General features: G+C 42.1%; 1 protein-coding gene across 1 annotated transcript in view; it reads left to right on the forward strand.

Annotated features, from left to right (window-relative positions):
- The window catches only part of LOC122562034 (dynein axonemal heavy chain 9-like), a 508,505-nt gene that overhangs the window by 228,742 nt on the left and 261,508 nt on the right, over positions 1-18,255 (forward strand). Inside the window, exons 42-44 of the mRNA XM_043714478.1 lie at positions 6,440-6,601; positions 8,826-9,022; positions 9,125-9,287. Coding sequence (XP_043570413.1) covers positions 6,440-6,601; positions 8,826-9,022; positions 9,125-9,287 — 522 coding nt within the window. The remainder of the gene's footprint in view (positions 1-6,439; positions 6,602-8,825; positions 9,023-9,124; positions 9,288-18,255) is intronic.

Below are 18,255 nucleotides of genomic sequence, written 5' to 3' on the forward strand. Positions count from 1 at the left end.
GTATAGGCTCACAGCACAAAACAGTATCGACTTTAAACTTACAGTAATTGGCATTGATTGGAAATTGTCACAACAAAAAGACATATTGTTTGGCCCTTGCAAATAGTGGCAACACTTAAACTCGTGCATTATAATTGCTGCTCTGAATTTTAGATTCAGGGGTAAAAATATTTAATCGATCTGTTTACATGTGTTATGGCACATGTCTAGAGCAGCATGGATTTGAAGCCAAACCTTTTAGATCAGACATTACCACTCTGCCTTAAATAGATGGCACCCAAGGTTGAAATTGAACTCCATCAGACAAGCTACTCTCAAACACGCAGCATTGCAAACACATTTTCACCACCATGCCATCACCTCCAAGATTAAGAAGCAGTCTCAAAATAAAAACGCTTTGCTCAAATTTGGGTGGCGTTTTATCACAGAAGAAAGATTCACACTCGGGGCCTTCCAACCACTGAGAAGTCTGTGTTGCAGGGTATTGGGCAAGAAGAGGTTAAACCTTTCCAACGAAGTCTGTAGTTTGGATGATGGATAGTAATGAATCAGCTACTAAGGCATGTTATTGCACATCTCTGGAACAGGTGAGACTTGTAGCTCAGATGTAGGGACACTACCTCAGCACCACAGGAACCACTCATTTGGGCAATATACCTGTGTGCTGCCACCACGGGTGGCTCTGCACTTCAGCACGAGTCCATAAAAGAAGCAGTGAGCGGGTAACATGGGAAGGAAAATAGGATGAAAGGAAGAAATAGGCAGATGAAGAATCCTTATTTCATTGAAATTCAAGTTGACGAAGAATTGCTGCCAAATCAAGAAGAACTGAATGTTAGTAGCTTTATGTTTGTGCAACTCGAGGAAGTCTAAAACTAGAGGACATATGTTTAAGTTGAGATGGGGGAGATACAAAAGGGTCCAGAGGGGCATTTTGTTTCACACAGAGGGTGGTGACTGTCTGGTACAGGCTGCCAGAGGTAATGGTGGAAGTGCATACAATTTTGTCATTTAAGAAACATTTCGACAGCCATATGGATGGGATAAGTTTGGAGCGGTATGGACCAAATGAAGGCAAATGGGACTAGTTTAAACTGTGAAAACTTGATGGCATGGACAAGTAGGGTCAAAGGGCTTGTTTCCATGCTGTAAACCTCCATACTCTATAACTCAACTGATATCATTGCTTTGTATGTTGTTAAAATATATTTTCAAAGCTACATTAATAACATCTCAGCTGAGTGTCCCAATTTAAAAGAGAGATTATAGCCAATTTATAGGCAGTAATTTTAAATTATATACTGGTTATGTTCACTTCTTCTCCATTCCCTCTCAGAGTCATACACCTGTCTGTAGAGTGGTTTGAGAGTGTATGCATCACACATGATGGAGGAATCACAGAAAATAACCATTTTCATAGATCAAGGCCAAAACTGTGAATAATATTAAGTACATCCCCAAATATGGGACCAAATAAGGGGACATGGAGAATGGAAGAGAGGCCTCTAATAGTAAAATTAGATGAAAATAGATGGAGAGAGGCTTGCATGGGGCATAAACATGATTGAACCAAGTAGTCTGTGTTTGTGATATAATGATTAAAAGAGATATGATATCCAGCCTTGAAAATGACCATACTGTTCCTCCAATTTAGTGGCACGCTGGCTCAGTGGTTAGCACTGCTGTCTTACTGCGCCAGGGACCTGGGTTCAATTCCAGCCTCGGGCAACTGTCTGTATGGAGTTTGCACATTCTCCCTGTATCTGTGTGGGTTTCCTCCAGGTGCTCTGGTTTCCTCCCACAGTCCAAAGATGTGCAGGTCAGGTGAATTGGAAGTGCTAAATTGTCGATAGTGTTGGGTGCATTAATCAGAGGGAAATGGGTCGGGGCGTGATACTCTTCAGAGGGTCAGTGTGGACTTGTTGGACTGAAGGGCCTGTTTCCACTCTGTAGGGAATGTAACCTGTATGTGCCATATGTAATTCAAAGTGGAATCTGGGTCGCATAGCAAAAAAGACTGCCAATTCGATTTGATTTTATTTTTAACATTGAGATGTAACTTTGTTGTCCATTCAATCTTTATATTTCCTTCAACGACTAGCAATTAAACCCTAACTGCTCTCAAATGGCAGTTTTACTCTGACTGACCTCAAATGACGTTTAATGAAGATGAGACCACGTTAGTCCAGATAAAACACAGCTTCCCTCAAAAGCAGAATAATAGTGATATGTTTCTAATATAAAGTAACCTTTCTTTGACATGTTGTCCTTTATCACAGCTGATACTTCAATAAAAAATTATGCAAACAAATTCTGGCAGAATTGGCTTTGTGATAATTTCTAAAGAAAATGCCAAGTAGCTTAGACCGTTTTCCAGGCTGAATCATACCTGCTAATGAGGTGCAGCGGAACTCTGGACAAAGCATTAAAAGGAAATTGTGAAGTTGCCTACTATGAAGGGCAGATGGGAGGTTGTAGGCATTGAACACTGAATTGGGTTCACTTGTATTTGGCGAAAGAACTCTGACAATTGATCATCAGTAGGTTGTTTTGGTTATCAGACAATTGAAACAAACGGTAAAGAAGTAGATGGTCTGCCGAGGTTTTGTCAATTACGTTTTATGATCTATTTTAATAACTTATTTATGTTGTACTCCCATCATAATGCTCCTTCCAATTAATTCACACACTGGTAAATTACTTTTTTTTAATCATTAGTAATTATTTTACTGGGCAGAGTAAGTGTTGACTGATTTATATGATGTCCCTTGTTTACAATTATTCACCATTACTGTTTGTTGGCATAAAGAAAGGAGGTGTAGTTAGTCAGTATTGTGTCAGGTGTCCTTTATGTTGTCTAACAGTGTAGTGTATTAAACAAAGCAGCAGTTGGCTGCTTTAAATTAAATAGTGATTTGGAAAAGAAATGATACCTGGACTTGGAAATAAACATACTTGTCCTCCAATTTGAAGTATCCAAATCAAAACAAACCGTTATGTCTCATTCATCAGTTTTACTTTGAATATACTGTCCTGCAATTTCCAGACTGGGGAGCAGAAAATTACTTGACTTAAAAAGCTGATGAGTGTAGGGACCCTGAGGAAAACACGTGCATTTGCACATGCCTTACGCAGGACTTTTAAACTCAATTGCCAGGTTAACTCTGCCCAGAACATTTCACTATTCTCTGTGATGGTGTGACAAGATAATCATATTTGCATAGACTTGAGTTGTTTGCCTTATACTCGGCCTGTTATCTTCATACAGATTTACTCAGATTGTTCTAATTGGTGTTATAAAAGTTGCAGTTTGGTCGCATAGCTCCAGGAAAGTCAGCTGGGAATCAAAGTACTCCAGCAATATGGCAACCCCATTATAAGTAGCTAGACCGACTGGGGGGAGGCCATATTTGATTTGGTGCTAGGCAACGAGCCAGGCCAGGTGTCAAATCTCTCGGCAGGAGAGCATTTTGGTAACAGAGACCACAACTGACTCTCCTTTACCACAGCCATGGGGAGGGATAGGAACAGACAGTATGGGAAGGTATTTAATTGGTCGAAGGGAAATTATACTGCTATTAGACAGGAGCTGTGGAGTATAAATTGGGGATAATTGTTCTACAGGAAATGCACAACAGAAATGTGGAGGCTGTTCAAAGAGCATTTGTTGCGAGAGTTGGATAACTTTGTCCCACTGAGACAGGCAAGGAATGGGAAGGTGAAGGAGCCTTGGATGAGAAGAGAAGAGGAGCTTCTCGTCAAGAGGAAGAAGGAAGTTTACTTAAGGTTGAGGAAGCAAGGGCCTGACACAGCTTTAGAGGGTTACAGGGTAACTAGGAAAGAACTCAAAATTGGACTGAGGAGAGCTAGGAGGGGGCACAAAAAAGCCTTGGCAGGAAGGATTAGGGAAAAACCCAAAGGTATTCTACACTTAGGTGAGGAATAACAGAATGATCAGACAGGGTTGGGCCAATCAGGGATAGTGGAGGGAACTTGTGCCTGGGGTCTGAAGAGGTAGGGGAGGCTCTAAATGAGTTTTTTGCTTCAGTATTCATGAGAGAGAGGGACCTTGTTGATAGTGAGAACACTGAGGACCAGGTTAATAGATTAGAACAGATTGATATTAAGAAAGTGGATGTGCTGGAAATCCTGGGAAGTTTCAAGATAGATAAGTCCCCAGGGTCAGACCAGATATATCCAAGGTTACTACAGGAAGCAAGGAATGGGATTGCTGTGCCTCTGGCGATGATCTTTGTGTCCACACTCTCCATGGGAGTAGTACCGGATAATCGGAGGGAGGTAAATGTTGTTCCTCTGTTCAAGAAAGGGAATAGGAAAATCCCTGGGAATTATAGAGCAGTCAGTCTTATATCTGTATAAACAAGGTACTGGAAAGGATTCTGAGAGATCGGATTAATGATTTTTTGGAAAAACCAAGTTTGAGTAAAGATAGGCAGCATGACTTTGTGAGGGGTAGGTCATGCCTCACAAGTCTTAATGAGTTCTTTGAGGATGTGACGAGACAAGTTGACGAAAGTTGAGCAGTGGGTGTGGTGTATATGGATTTCACTAAGGCATTTGATAAGATTCCCCTCGGTAGGCTCATTCAGAAATTTAGGAGATATGTGATACAGGGAAATTTGGCTGTCGGGATACAGAATTGACTGGCTAAAAGAAGACAGCGAGTGGTAGTGAATGGAAAGTATTCCACCTGGAGGTCAGTGACCAGTGGTGCCCAAGACAGAGATCCGTTCTTGGGCCTCTGCTCTTTGTAGTTTTTATAAAAATGACTTGGATGAGGAAGTGGAAGGATGGGTTAGTAAGTTTGCTGATGACACAAAGGTCAGTGGTGTTGTAGATAATGTTGAGGGCTGTTGCAGGCTACGACATGACATTGATAGGATGCAGAGCTGGGCTGAAAAGAGGCAGATGGAGTTCAACCTGGATAAATGCGCAGTGATTCATTTTGGTCGAATTTGAATGCTGAATACAGGGTTAAAGACAGGATTCTTGGCAGTGTGAAGGAACAGCGGGACATTGGGCTCTACGTACATAGATTCCTCAAAGCTGCTACCCAAGTTGATCGGGTTGTTGAAAAATCATATGGTGTTTTGGCTTTCATTAACAGGGGAAATGAGTTTAAGAGCCACAAGGTTTTGCTGCAGCTTTATAAAACTCTAGTTAGACCACACTTGAAATATCGTGTCCAGTTCTGGTCACCTCATTATAGGAATGATGTAGATGCTTTTGAGAGGGAGCAGGGGAGATTTACCAGGATGCTGTCTGGATTGAAGGGCTTGTCTTATTAAGAGAGGTTGAGTGAGCAAGGGCTTTTCATACTGGAGAGAAGAATGAAGGGAGGTGATTTGATAGAGGTGTACAAGATAATGAGAGACATAGATAAAGTAAATAGCCAGAGACTTTTCCCCAGGGCAGAAATGCTGTCACAAGGGATAATAATTTTAAGGTGGTTGGAGGAAGGTATAGAGGAGATTTCAGAGGTAGGTTCTTTACACACAGAGAGTGGTGAGTGCGTGGAATGCACTGCCAGCGGTGGTAGTAGAGTCCGAGACGTTAGAGACATTTAAGCGACTTTTGCTCAAGCACTTGGATGGCAGTAAATTGACGGGTGTGATCTTAGGTTAAGATAAATGCTCGGCACAACATCATTGGCCGAAGAGCCTGTACTGTGCTGTATTGTTCTATGTTCTAAACCCATCTGAATCTGCCTTGAACTTTTCAATGGTTTTACAGTTATTATATGGCGCTTTAACCCCTCGTGTACAATAGAGATCTGCAAACGTTTTCATTGAATTTATAGCTGCATTATTTGTTGTCTTTATTTGACTTTGTTATCCTTTGTGCTCTTCAAAGTTTCTTCATTGAAGTTGTGGAAGTAATTTTGCTCACATCTGATATAACTTGAACCTGGTCCAAGAGCCAGTTATTTGCCATTTTTTTTTAGCACATGCCCCCTCCGATAAATCTCAGAATGTATGTGACTTCCTTTTTGCAATGAATTTGTTTTAAAGCATTTTGATTAATATCCTCATTGTGTAGCTGAACTCCTGTGCTATTTGTAAATGCTTAGCCTTCAGGAAATCTAGGTTTAACATTGTAGGTTTGGGGCTCATTGAATTATTTAGCAAGGAATTTTGATGAATAGTGGAGGGAAGAAAGTTTGAACATTTTAGAGTTTGACTCACACCTACCAACTCTTCAAATGTAGCTACAATAGATTAGTGTAAGGTAGTTCTAAAACAGTGTGAAATATGAAGTCCTTTTTGCATAGAAACCTTCATTAACTAATTAGGTAGGATGCCTTTGTACTTGTATATCCTTAGATTATGAAAGGTGATTACATGATTGAAAATTTATCAATTTTTTCTTCTTAATATCCTGCTTTAATACTAATGCAGTCTCTGTGTCTTTCTTTCAGGGCATTCTTTTCAGTACAACTGACTGTTTGAAAACTCCTCAAGACCTGGTCAAGCTATATCAGCATGAATCTAATCGTGTCTACAGGGATAAGATGGTAGAAGAGAGAGACTTCAGCATCTTTGATAAAATCCAGACTGAATTAGTGAACAAGTTGTTTGATGTATGTACTGCAGATTAAAGGTTTCAGCAAAATACGCCTGATAATGAGGAGATCTCTGGTATCGAAAACCTTCGTTCTGCAAACACTGCAAAAACATAGGCAATTAATTTATTTGAAGCTATCCCAATGCACCCTTCAATGTGATACCTAGCTGTGGGAACCAAAAACTTGCAAAGTTTTCTTCCTCAGATGATGCTGTCCCAGGTGACATCAATCAGTAAGGTAGTAGGAATGTTAAGAGATTAATTGACCAGAATGCATAAAATGAGAGAGTAAAAATCAACTCAGGTCCTTATTACTGATTGTTGTCAAGTGACTTCTGCTGGGAAAGTTGAATGTGTGAAAATTGGTTTGGCACTGGCCAAACTCCTTCTCATTTTGGCAGACTCAGACTTAGGCTTTTCTCTCAGTGAGAGTTTAACTAGTAGTAGCCTGTTCATTTCAATGGATGACTGCCAGCATCAGAATTGTGCCAACTGGCACATCAAGACTTCACAGTCTTGACTTATGCATGGAACATGAAGACATATGATCTCTGTTCTCTGTTGTGCTCCAGCGGAAATGGGCATCCCCAGAAAAAGGTGGAGAGAAAGTAGAGAATTGCATTGAAGCAGATTAGATACACACAGAAATAATCAAATAAAGTATGTATTCTTTGAAAACTCCACCCTGAACTTCCTAACTTGTGCACTATATACCTTATGGTGCCACTCCAGTGAAATAGGGCAGACCCTTAAGTGTTGGGATTTTCCACAATGTGATCTTGGAATAATAATCCCTCCTCTACTCCGATCACAACTTCCCATGTCCACTTTCAACAGAACTCCAGAGACACCTAGGAACCCATCCTTTTTGCAGAGAATGTTGCAGAATAGGCAAAAGCAAATTTTTAAAAATGTCAGATGTTTGTAACTTTTGTTCTTGAAAATGTGTTGCACAAAACCTTCATTTCCCCTCACCATCAGTTCAGCTCTACATTGTACATAGAAACGATGCAATATGAGAATTTCAGTCAAAATCCACATTTAATTTCAGCTGAGAACATTCATTTAGTTTCCTTTCCCAATGTGGTTGTTTACATGAACATCGAGGTAATTTTTGCTTCAGTCACTGGGCAAAAAAAGTAGTGGTCGGGATTTGGATGTATACTAAACAAAAGGAAATCACTCTATTTCTAAACAAGTGACTTATTCAATATGACCTGCTTTCAGTCAGTCTAATACTTGGTTTTCAGATGGAGGTAACTATCGCTTTTGTACCTAACTTTGTGAGAGAGGAATGATGACTCTTTACCGGTAGTGCAATAATTGGGGGAGACCAGGTTGCTGTGCCAACATGCACTCTCCTTCAGCTACATAAATCTTATGTCACTATTTGTGTCCTTATGAAGTAGACAAGAAAAGGCTTGAAGAACACAGCAAGACGGGCAGCATCAGGGGGTGGAGAAGTCAGTGTTTTGGGCATAACCTTCTTTAGGAATGGAGGTGGGGATAGGAGGAGCTGCAGATAAAGATGGAGGGAGAGGGGTTTGGGTGGACAGAGTGGCAGAGTAGTGAAGTGGTGACAGGTGGTGGGTGTGATCTGGTTGGTCGATAGAAAGGATGAATCGAATTGGTAACTGGAAGGAAAGGTGGAATGGAAGGGAGGAGGTGGGGCTGGAAAGGGAGTCAGGAGGTGGATAGGTAGGTTATTCGAAATTGGAGAACTCAATGTTGAGTCCTCTGGGTTGTAGGCTGCCTCGTCGGAAAATAAGGTGCTGTTTCTCCAATTTGCCATCTGATTCACTGTGGCAATGTCCTTGTGAAATCAGACTCTTTAGTTCCATGATATTATCACTTCAATCTGGTCTTCTGCCAAGTTCCATTCCATTTTCTCTCTGTCGCTCCAGTTAGCAATACCTTTTCTACATCATTACCTCACGCCACTCACCCAAAGTATTTCAGCTTCCACTTGTCCACTCCTGATAACAATCTGAAGTGTTAGCTCACCCTGTTGTGATATTCACTTGTTCGTAAATCCATTTCACACTGTAAGTCCTTTGGAAATACCCAAGTTCAAAAGGAAGGATTTCTCTCTGGTCTGCCTGTTTTTTAGTCTAACATTTAGCCCTGTAATTGGCAATTGGAAACAGGAAAAAAAAACTGCACTTTAAAAAGAAACAATGAGCTTGGTTTAATTAGAAAGCTCTGGGTTCTCAAAGTGACTTGTGATGTTTCCTTCCCAGGACATGCAGGAGACATTGGAACAGACTAAGATTATGAACATGTATTGTCACTTTGCCTGTGGGATTGGAGAACCAAAGTACATGCCTGTCCAGGACTGGGAGTCTCTAAACAAAATCCTGATGGAAGCTCTGGACAGTTATAACGAACTGAATGCTGCCATGAGCTTAGTTCTTTTTGAGGATGCCATGAGCCATATGTAAGAAGATGCACAATCTTTTGAACATTTTCACTGACCCTAGTATTAGTAATGATACAAATGAAATGTAAAAAAATCAATTCAACATTTGACTTGTTGCAGTTGCCGGATTAACCGGATCTTGGAGTCTCCGAGAGGAAATGCCTTGCTTGTTGGCGTTGGTGGGAGTGGGAAACAGAGTCTGACAAGGCTTGCAGCTTACATCAGTTCCTTAGAGGTCTTCCAGATCACTTTAAGAAAAGGCTACAACATTCCTGACCTGAAGGTGAGTCGGAGCTGGGAGTCGATTGAACACATACTGGCAGTTACTGAATCGAGAGGGGACACGATGGAACAACTGGGCATTTTGTCGGTTCAAACTCTTTTTTGCCATTGCAATCAGAGATAGTTTGCACAGTCAGGGACACCTAGGGAGAGAAATAACCAGAGTAAAATTTTCCAGGAAGGAAGATTTTTCACATTTCCAATTCCCATGGCAACCAAGGAAATAAAATCTAACAAATTGATAAGATTTAGATGACCACTGTAGAAGCATGGGTCATAAGTTTTTCAAGGTGTCTAATAGAGTTTCCAATCTTTTGGATCAAATTTCCCCCTGAGTTCAAGAATGTGCTTCCAATTTAAACAAAGCTGTACACTCAGGTGACACAGACTAGGGAGAGGCCATGTTTATGATCACAAGACTTTCTGCAATGAGTTTCCAGTCTCAGAGCTGAAAAAAAGTTGGCAAAGTCTTCCTCACAAGAGAGATCAGGTAGATAGTCAGGCCGAGATTACGCTTGGTTAGACAGTGATATCAGCAGGTGGTATGGCCACTCTTATGGCTGGAGATGTAATCAAATAGAGTGAAGTTGGAAGGCCATGTTTTGGTGCAATGAGCCCTCAGGAAGGTGATGACCTTGTGATATAATTGAGTGACTATTTATCCAAAAACTCAGCCAAGATTCAGGGGATCGGGGTTCAAATCCCGTCATAGCAGATGGTGGCATTTGAATTAAATTTTTTTAAAAACTGGAATTAAGAATCTACTCATGACTGTGAAACTATTGCCAATTATCAGAGAAAAACCAATTGGGCTTACTGATGTTGTTCAGGGAAGGAAATCTGCCATCCTCACCTGCTCTGGCCAACATGTGACTATTGACCAACAGCAATGTGGTTGACTCTCAACTGCTCTGTGAAATGGCCCAGCAAGGCACTCACTTCAAGGGCAGCTAGGGCTGGGCAATAAATGCCAGCCAGCTGGTAAGGCCCATGTCCCATCAATGAATAAAAGAAAATACTAGATGGGGACATGTATTCATAAGTATTTAGAGTGATAGCGTCATAAAGATGTACAGCACAGAAATAGACTCTTCCAGCCCGACCAGATATCCTAAATTAATCGAGTGCCTTTTGCTAGCACTTGGCCCATATCTCCCTGAACCCTTCCTATTCAAATATCCATCCAGAAGCCTTTTAACTACTGAAATTGTACCAGCCTCCACCATGTCCTCTGGCAGCTCATTCCATATATGCACCACCCACTGTGTGAAAAAGTTGCTCCTTAGGTTCCTTTTAAATTTTACCCGTTCACCGTCTAATTTTGGACTCCCCCCACTCCAGGGAAAAAGACCTTGATTATTCACCCTATCCATGTCCCTCGTGATTTTATAAACTTCTTTAAGGCCCTTTCGCCTTTTTGTGAGCGTAATTCTTGCAGAAGAAATAAATGCTCCAACCTCTTCAATGCCAGAATCTCCCACCCCCCACCTCATCTAGTTAACATCTCACTCAGAATGTGATGGAAAACCAATTGCACTGTTTTTGTACCATGTTTGAATAAATTTCTGTCAACGGAGCAGAATCAGGGCAGGACCTCCCAAATTAGTAAGGCCCCATTCCTTTTCCTCATTTGAGATTCAGCCTTACAATGGAAGTTGGCACACCTCGTGAGTTAACTCAACATAAAAGCAGATGCTGGAAATCTGAAACATTGAATATGCTGGAGAAATTCAACAGGCCTGGCAGCATCTGTGGAGAGAGAAATAGAATTAATGTTTCAAGTTCTGATAAGTCTCTTCATCAGAACTAGAACTTCTCAAGAAGAAGCATGTGAAAGTAAATTGTTATTAGTAAGCAATCTGATAGACTGCAACTCATTTATAGTGTGTGCAACCCCCTCCCCCACCCCCCCACCCCGGTTATATGCACAATACTCTGTAACAATACTTGGTTTAATTAAAAAATGTTGAGAGCAGGTTTTGCATGACGGCCAATCATGTAAAGTTTGAATTTATGTTTAAAACTGTACCTTGCATCTTGGGAGTATTTAGAGTAAGTAATCTCATTTTGGGAATTAAATGATTTATCTGTTGAATGAGCCGGCTGAGTTGTTAATGATATAGCTGCCAGACTGGGGCTGTGCCAAATGCTCAGAGAATCAACATCAGGGAATTAGATGTTAGACTTCCTTTTGTTCAATCTACCCATCATAAGCATGACAGAATTTGTAGAAGTTAAGACTATATGGTCATTGTGAAAACGAGGACTTGCCTAAACTGTGAGGGCATCCTGCAACATTTACAGAGGTACGTATCACTGTGCTACATTGCACAGACTAGCAGCAGATCCAGTCAACCAGAACTAGGCATTAATCAGTAGTAACATTGGCACAACACTGCAGTCTGTAACTCCATGGGCTAATATCAAGCCAAGAGATCAATCACGGTTCAACTCAGGGAAAGGTGGAATGAGTGTAGGAAGGCTTCCCAAAACCAGCATCAAGCACGCATGGGAAGAGTGATTAAGATGATAAAGTAGTTGCATACTCCAGTGCATTAATTTATGACAGACTAAGTTGTCCCAGAACCAATGTATCACCCCAAGAAGTTGAGAAACGTGGGCAACAGTTGTGCTATGGGTAGGAAAGAGCCCTGTATACATTCCCGTCCTCAGCTAATGTCTGGAAAAGATATAGGAGAAACGTTTCGAAGGCATGTTTTGCTTTTAAATGACTCCCATGGCATGAGTAACAAGGACCAATCGAAAATAAAATAAAGCACAAAGAAGACTTATTTGGGGATCCAAGCCACTGCCCGAGGCTGGACCCCAATTCTTCCATCCATAAGTTTTACCCAAGGCTGGTATACTTCAAATTATTTGGCTATAGGCCCTCAGAGACTTAGCAGCTCCTGACTGATCCAGGTCAATAGAAAGTCCTTGTATAAGCAATCCCCATTGCTGGTGGCATTTGCTTGCTAAAGGTTAGAGCCTTCATATTTACCAAAAACTGTTTTTGCCCCTTACCAGGCAAATCAGACACCCCTCCCTCCAGATAAGATCAGAGATTACTGTAATTTTACAGTATTTGAGAGAATTTGCCAAGTTGAACTGAAGTAGCTGTTAAAATGATTTGGTTTAATGGCTGGATGCTTTGTGCATCTATCTTGGAAAGAAAATTGACCAAGCTGATCAACTGGTACCTAAAACATGCTGTAATCTGTCTGATGTTTTGACAGTTTTAGAATAATCTCAAGAGTCAATAAATCACAGTAGTAATGATCGCTTTCATACAGTCACTGGCCTTTTCTCTCCTGAGAGAGAGAGAGAGAAATGACCTACTGAAGCGAAACTGTCAGAGTCAGTCAGATGGTGATATCTTGGATCGTCAGTTTCCAGTATTATTGGGCAGGAGGTATCAGTCGTTATTTTTGAGATATTGTAATTTATGCATTAGATTAAGTCCAGAGAATGAAGTTCAGCTGGATCTCAGTCTAAGCAATGTCCATCTAGTATGATAGATGTTTGCACCTTAGCAGTGGAATGAAGCATGATTTAACTCCCCTCAGCCTTATTCAGGGCTGACCACAGCCAACCGAATATTACATTAGATTCCCTACAGTGTGGAAGCAAGCCCATCGGCCCAATCACTCCACACTGACCCTCCGAAGAGTAACCCACGCAGACCCATTTCCCTCTGACTAATGCCCCTAATACTATGGGCAATTTCGCATGGCCAATTCACCTGACCTGCACATCTTTGGAGTGTGGGAGGAAACCGGAGCGCCCAGAGGAAACACACACAAACACGGGAAGAATGTGCAAACTTCACACAATCTCCCAAGGCTGGAATCGAACCTGAGACCCTGGCGCTGTGAGGCAGCAGTGCTAACCACTGAGCATATTGATGAAAGGGGCAATGTAGTCGAGCCTTTTTACCTTCCACCCATCGGGGCAAACTTGAGAATGCCAAATTTCAATTTTCCTTTTGCCATTTATTGCAATTTGAGTGCACAAAAAGAATGCTTCCACAATACGCCTCTCCTTTCAGCTGAAAACTGGCTTTGTACTAATTGTGCAGTAGGCAGGAGGAGTGAGTGTCAGTGGAAAATAAGAACAGGCTTGGCTGCCTCAGGTAATGGCCTGCCAACATGCAGGCTGATCCACAATGAATTTATTCACAACAGTGCAGTGTGGGTCATTGTCACTTGTGCGGTCATAGTTGAGAATGTGGTGCTGGAAAAGCATAGCGGGTCAGGCAGCATCCGAGGAGCAGGAGAATCGGCTTATGCCCGAAACGTCGATTCTCCTGCTCCTCGGATGCATCTACAATCCTCACTTTCTCCCACTCATGCAGTCATATCCAAGCATGGGACACAGACAATGAGGAGAAGGAAAATGGATTCTCATCATTTTGAATATCTCAGATCTGCTATTTTGTAAATCATTTCCTAGTGTGAAACCAGTGCAGTGGTGAGTTGAATAGAGTGGCCCTGATTTCATAGACTCCTATGAAGCAATAGGACCCACTGCTGACATTGAAGAACTCTTTGCACTGCAATTTTGCAGTTTGCTGGACTGTAGTTTTACATTTTTCTGGACAGTCATTGAAATGTAATGCTAAATGAAAGTGATCTGGTGTAGAGTGCTGATAGCAATCTATATATGTAGCCAATTACATTTCTCTGTCCTCATAGGCAGCAAATCAGAAAGTAAAACCTACGGAATCTCTTTGCTATTAACTTAAGATTTCTAGACAGCAAAATAAGTGATCAAAATGAAGCATGTTTCCCAATTAGAACAATCTTGCCTCACTTACAGCCGAAGTGGGACTGAATCACCATTTATTCACTTGCGGTCATGCAACCAAATATCAGTCAGTTGTCCTGTTACAGATATTTGTCAGCAAAAAGTGACTACTAAACTGTAAAACAAAAGTAAATGCCGGAGATCTGAAACCCACCCAGACCCATTTCCCTCTGACTAATGCATCAAGCACTATAGGCAATTTAGTACGACCAATTCACCCAACCTGCACATCTTTGATTATGGGAGGAAACCGGAGCACCCAGAGGAAACTCACACAGACACGGGGAGAATGTGTAAACTCCACACAGACAGTCACCTAAGGTTGGAATTGAACCCGGGTCCCTGGTACTGTGAGGCACCAGTGCTAACCACCAAGCCACCGTGCTGCCCATTTTGTTCTGTTGATTCCAAACAAATGTCATATTATACTCCCATGTTAATTTTGTTTCTGTCACCACAAATGTTGCCAGACCTACAAAGTTTCTCAGTGCTTTCTGTTTTGATTGAGGACTGTGAAGAAGGTTTTTGGCCTTCATCAATCAGGGCATTGAGTATAGATGTTGAGAAGTTATGTTTCAGTTATACAAGACATTGGTGAGGTTGCACTTGGAATGTTATGTTCAGTTTTGGTCACCTTGCTGTAGGAAGGATATTATTAAACTGGGAAAAATGCAGAAGAAATTTAAAAGAATCCTGCCAGGACTCCAGGGTCTGGGTTATAGGGAGTGCTGGGACAAGCTAAGACCTTTTTCCTGAGAGCGTAGAAGACTGAAGGGGTATCTTTTAGAAGTGTATATGATCATGAGAGGTATGGAGAGGGTGAATGCACTCTGTTTTGTTTCCCAGGGTTGGGGAATCGAGGACTAGAGATCATCAGTTTAAAGTTAGAGGGCAAAGGATAAAAGGGAAATTGAAGGGAAACTTTTTTCCACAGAGGTTGGTACATACGTGGAATGAGTTGCCAGCGGAAGTGGTTGAGGTGGGTACATTAACAACACTTAAAAGGCGTTTGGACACATACATGGATTGGAAAGGTTTAGAAGGATATGGGTCAAGTGCAAGGAAATGGGGTTTGCCTGGATGGACATTTTGGTCAGCATGGACCAGTTTGGGCTGAAGGGCCTGTCTTCGTGCTGTAGGACTTTATTTCTGGTTCATTGTACTTGAGTGGAAGTGACAAGAGGCAGGTGCACGAGGTGCCAGGAGATGGGAGGAGAGTTTCAGTTTTAGCGAATCAGAAGAGGCTGTGAGTCTCTATGATTGAATAAGTTCATGGTACATGGTAACAGAAGTAGGCCATTTAGATCCTCAAGCCTGTTCCACCATTCAATGAGATCATGGCTAATCTGTAGCCTAACTCCATATACCTGACTTTGGTCCATATCCCTTAATACCTTTCCTTAACAAAGAATCTATTCCAGATTTAAAATTAACAATTGATTTGGTATCCACTGCAGTTTATGGATGAGAGTTCCACAATGGTGCTCATTTGGACGAGTTGGATGAAGTGAAAAGTGGCTCCTGCCATATATGTAGCTTATATCAAAATTCAAGATTCAGGATGGGAATGAGACAGTTGTGGAGGGCAAATAGAAATTTAAAAGTGGAGAGAGAGAGTGAATTATGGCAACTCCTTTGAAACAGAGCAATCACGATTTTGATTCGGCCCAAATGCTTGGAGCGGCATATTGGCTCAGTGGTTAGCACTGCTGCCTCACAGTGTCAGGGGTCTGAGTTCAATTCCAGCCTCAGGTTACTGTCTGTATGGAGTTGTAAGCTCTCCCCATGACTGTGTGGGTTTCCTCCAGATGCTCTGGTTTCCTTCCACAGTCCCAAGGTGTGCAGATTAGGTGGATTTGCCTTGGGAAATTGTCCGTAGTATCCAAGCATGTGTAAGCTAGGTGCGTTAGCCATGGCAAATGCGGGATTACAATGGGGGTCTGGGGAAATGCTCTTCAGAGGGTTAGTACAGACTCAGTGGGCTGAATGGCTTCTTTTCACACTGAGGGATTCTAAGACTGCTGACTGCTGAAAGATTCAACCGGACCTAAGACATAGGGGTGGAAGTAAGGCCATTCAGCCTATCGAGTCCACTCTGCCATTTAATCATGGCTGATGGGCATTTCAACTCCACTTATCAGCATTCTCCCCGTGGCCCTTAATTCCTTGTGACATCAAGAATTTATCAATCTCGGCCTTGAAGACATTTAGCGTTCCGGCCTCCACTGGACTCCGCGGCAATGAATTCCACAGGCCCACCCTCTCTGGCTGAAGAAATGTCTCCGCATTTTTGTTCTGAATTTACCCCGTCTAATTCTAAGGCTGTGCCCACAGGTCCTAGTCTCCTCGCCTAACGGAAACAATTTCTTAGCGTCCACCCTTTCCAAACCATGTATTATCTTATAAATTTCTATTAGATCTCCTCTTAACCTTCTAAACTCCAATAAATACAATCCCAGGATCTTCAGCCGTTCCTCGTATGTTAGACCTGCCATTCCAGGGATCATTCGTGTAAATCTCCACTGGACACGCTCCAGTGTCGGTATGTCCCTCCTGAGGTGTGGGGCCCAAAACTGGACACAGTACTCCAAATGGGGCCTAACCAGAGCTTTATAAAGTCTCAGTAGCACATCTCTGCTTTTATATTCCAACCCTCTTGAGATAAATGACAACATTGCATTCGCTTTCTTAATCACGGACACAACCTGCATGTTTACCTTTAGAGAATCTTCGACTAGCACTCCCAGATCCCTTTGTACTTTGGCTTTATGAATTTTCTCACCGTTTAGAAAGTAGTCTATGCTTGTATTCTTTTTTCCAAAGTGCAAGACCTCATATTTGCTCACATTGAATTCCATTAGCCATTTCCTGGGCCATCTCCCAAACTGTCCACATCCTTCTGTAGCCTCCCCACTTCCTCAGTACTACCTGCCTGTCCACCTAACTTCGTATCATCGGCAAACTTCGCTAGAATGCCCCCAGTCCCTTCATCCAGATCATTAATATATAACGTGAACAGCTGCGGCCCCAACACTGAACCCTGTGGGACACCGCTTGTCACCGGCTGCCAATCCGAAAAAGAACCTTTTATCCCAACTCTCTGCCATCTGTCAGACAGCCAATCCTCAATCCATGCCAGTAGCTTACCTCAAACACCTTACTCAGCAGCCTCCCGTGTGGCACCTTATCAAAGGCCTTTTGGAAGTCTAGACAGACCACATCCACTGGATTTCCCTGGTCTAACCTACTTGTCACTTCTTCGAAGAATTCTAACAGGTTTGTCAGGCACGACCTCCCCTTACTAAATCCATGTTGACTTGTTCTAATCCGACCCTGCTCTTCCAAGAATTTAGAAACCTCATCCTTAACGATGGATTCTAGAATTTTACCAACAACCAAGGTTAGGCTAATTGGCCTATAATTTTCCATCTTTTGTCTTGATCCTTTCTTGAACAAGGGGGTTACAATAGCAATCTTCCAATCATCCAGGACTTTTTCTGACTCAGTGACTTTTGAAAGATGTCAACCAACGCCTCCTCTATTTCCTCAGCCATCTCCCTCAGAACTCTAGGATGTTGCCCATCGGGGCCAGGAGATTTGTCAACTTTAAGACCTTTTAGCTTTTCTAGCACTATCTCTTTTGTAACGGCAACCATACTCAACTCAGCCCCCTGACTCCCTTTAATTGTTGGGATACTACTCATGTCTTCCACTGTGAAGACTGATGCAAAGTACTTCTTAAGTTCTCCAGCTATTTCCTTATCTCCCATCACTAGCCTTCCAGCATCAGTTTGAAGTGGCTACTTTTGCCTGTCGTTTGTTTCTTATGTATTGAAAGAAACTTTTACTATCATTTCTAATATTACTGGCTAGCCTACCTTCATATTTGATCCTCTCCTTCCTTATTTCTCTCTTTGTTATCCTCTGTTTGTTTTTGTAGTCTTCCCAATCTTCTGATTTCCCAGTGCCCTTGGCCACTTTATAGGATCTCTCTTGTTCTTTGATACATTTCCTGACTTCCTTTGTCAGCCAAGGTTGTCTAATCCCTCCCCGGTTAAACTTTCTTTTCTAGGGAATGAAAATGGGAGGGCGTGTCTGTGAGGGAGAGCGTGTCTGTGAGGGAGGGTGTGTCTGTGAGGGAGAGCGTGTCTGTGAGGGAGAGC

Source organism: Chiloscyllium plagiosum, chromosome 24 (assembly GCF_004010195.1).
Source record: "Chiloscyllium plagiosum isolate BGI_BamShark_2017 chromosome 24, ASM401019v2, whole genome shotgun sequence".
Taxonomy (NCBI): domain Eukaryota; kingdom Metazoa; phylum Chordata; class Chondrichthyes; order Orectolobiformes; family Hemiscylliidae; genus Chiloscyllium; species Chiloscyllium plagiosum.